General features: G+C 41.6%; 1 protein-coding gene across 3 annotated transcripts in view; it reads right to left on the bottom strand.

Moving 5' to 3' along the window:
* LOC117941851 (cadherin-1-like) overlaps nucleotides 1-2,196 on the bottom strand; it is a 20,565-nt gene that overhangs the window by 8,912 nt on the left and 9,457 nt on the right. For all 3 annotated transcript variants that reach the window (XM_034867015.1, XM_034867016.1, XM_034867018.1), the window contains exons 6-7: nucleotides 2,019-2,191; nucleotides 807-935 (exon numbers count right to left, since the gene is read on the bottom strand). In XM_034867015.1, the coding sequence (XP_034722906.1) occupies nucleotides 807-935; nucleotides 2,019-2,191 (302 nt within the window). The remainder of the gene's footprint in view (nucleotides 1-806; nucleotides 936-2,018; nucleotides 2,192-2,196) is intronic.

Below are 2,196 nucleotides of genomic sequence, written 5' to 3'. Positions count from 1 at the left end.
TGACCCGAAATTGGAGAGAAATGAACAGCATTGGCCACCAAGATTACAGCTATCTGGCGTTAGCATGCAGCTACTTAATCCTTATCAGTAGGCTAACACTGTGTTTAGACAATGTTAACACCAAAATAGCTGGAGCAGCTGGCTGGAGCAGATGACCAATCATAGAAGGCCGACTAAGGGCCCTATTTTACAAATCTATGCGCACGGGGGGAAGTGCATGGCTTAGGTGCGTTTAGGGCGTGTACAAATCTACTTTTTGTAGTTTGACGGTGGAAAAAAGGTTTGGTGCACCAGGCACATGGTTCAAAAGGGTTGTATTTAGTGTCTTCATTCATTCATAGGTGTGTTTTGGGCATAACATGCAATAAACAAATTAGAAATCAGGATTAGGAAGAGGAGATTTAGATTAGAAATCTCCCATTCCCTTTAAAAGCCATGCGCGTGTGTACCATGGCGCATTGTTAATATGCCGGATTTCCACCGTAATATTTTCATTTGTAAACGTTTGCATTTTTGTGTGTGGCTGCGCTTCCCTGTGTGTGTGTAACAAGCATAGTGTGCATGCGCTGTGCATAAGCCTGGACACGTTTCACTACTTTCCTGTATGACCAAGTTTTTGTTGGTCAATGGCGCGATCACTTCTGGCTGCCTCAAGATAGCAATACACCAAGAATTCACCTGAACACACCTCCCTGGAAGGCCAGACCCACGGACACTGCTTCAGCATGGTGAGAACTCTGAAACGTCTCTTCAGTTTAGCAAAGTTTAGTGAATTTCCAGTCAAAAGTACTGTATGTTGTACTAACCAATGGCTGAGAGAAGGCAGGAGCATTGTTGTTGCTATCTGTGACGTTAAGGATTACTTTTGCTTTTCCAATCAATCCTTCTCCCATCGTGTCTGCTGCTTGTACCACCAGAGTATACATGGGGTATTTCTGTTAGTAAAGAAACAGTTTCCCTAATCAGCTCGAAGGCTTAAACATTTTGCGGTCATATAACAGATTCAATTGGAGCAGAATCCTTTAAGAAACTGAATTCAGCTGCAAAACTAACGGCATTCCCCCTAGCCTCGGGTGACATGATGACATGATGACACCTTCTCAAGTCTTTTTGCTTTGGAAATTGCCTTCAGCTATGAACAGAAGCAAGTGTGCTGTGAAAGTGGTTGCAGAAAGTGATATGGAAGTAGTCATTGTGGTACTAGTTACCTTACCTTGGGTATGTCAATTCCTATTAAATATTCAAACTATTCAAATATGTAATACATTAAATAATGATATTTATTATGTATTTAGTGGTCCAAACTCTAAATGTATAGATTATAAAAACAACATACCCGGCCTTCTACTCCATCAGGGTGCATTTGTTAGGTGTACAGTCACTGAGATCCATTGCAGTTGCTGTTCCGTAGGCAATTAAAGTTATAGGCTCATTGTTAATGTAAAATGTAGGAAACACACAAGCAGTGCTGAAGTGATAATTCTGACACAAAACCATCTCAAGCATCTTGGACTTGAGACCATAGAAATAACAATCATGGATAAAGGTGCCACGTCACAATCCAGCTGTTTGTTTTTTATTGGCCGCCGGGGTGGGGTGGGTGTTGCCTACCTGTGTCATTGAGCTTATAAGAGCAGACTGAAGGGAGTTGAGAGAAAGAGGACACGCCGTATATAATCAGCCAGTTTCCCGAAAAACCATTTCATTCAAATTGTTTTACAGACGTGACATCACGTGCTAAGTTACTACGTCTACTCTTATCTCTGTGAATTTCCTCCACTCTACCAATTCAATTTCAATTCAATTTTTTTTTATAGTATCAATTCATAACAAGCGTTATCTCAAGACGCTTTACAGATAGAGTAGGTCTAGACCACAGTCCAGAATTTACAAGGACCCAACAATTCTAGTAGTTTCCTATTCCTTTTACCAGTGTACACTAATGAAATGAAAATGGATTTTCATACCATTAGGGTTAAAGCATGTAAAGACAAAGGCAATTTGTTTGAGAGTCTCACCTCTCTGTCTAGCCCACCGGCATTGACTCTGATGACTCCTGTGACTGGGTTGATGGCAAACATCAAGTCACTGGGCAACGCTGGCTCCTGGCTGATAAGACGGTAGCGGATATCTGAGTTGTCAGTATTTGGCTGGTCAAGATCTGTGGCCACAACCTTAATCACCTCAAAACCTGGA

Source organism: Etheostoma cragini, chromosome 3 (assembly GCF_013103735.1).
Source record: "Etheostoma cragini isolate CJK2018 chromosome 3, CSU_Ecrag_1.0, whole genome shotgun sequence".
Taxonomy (NCBI): Eukaryota; Metazoa; Chordata; class Actinopteri; order Perciformes; family Percidae; genus Etheostoma; species Etheostoma cragini.
Note: the sequence above shows the minus strand (reverse complement) of the source record. Positions and strands in the feature narration are given on the sequence as shown.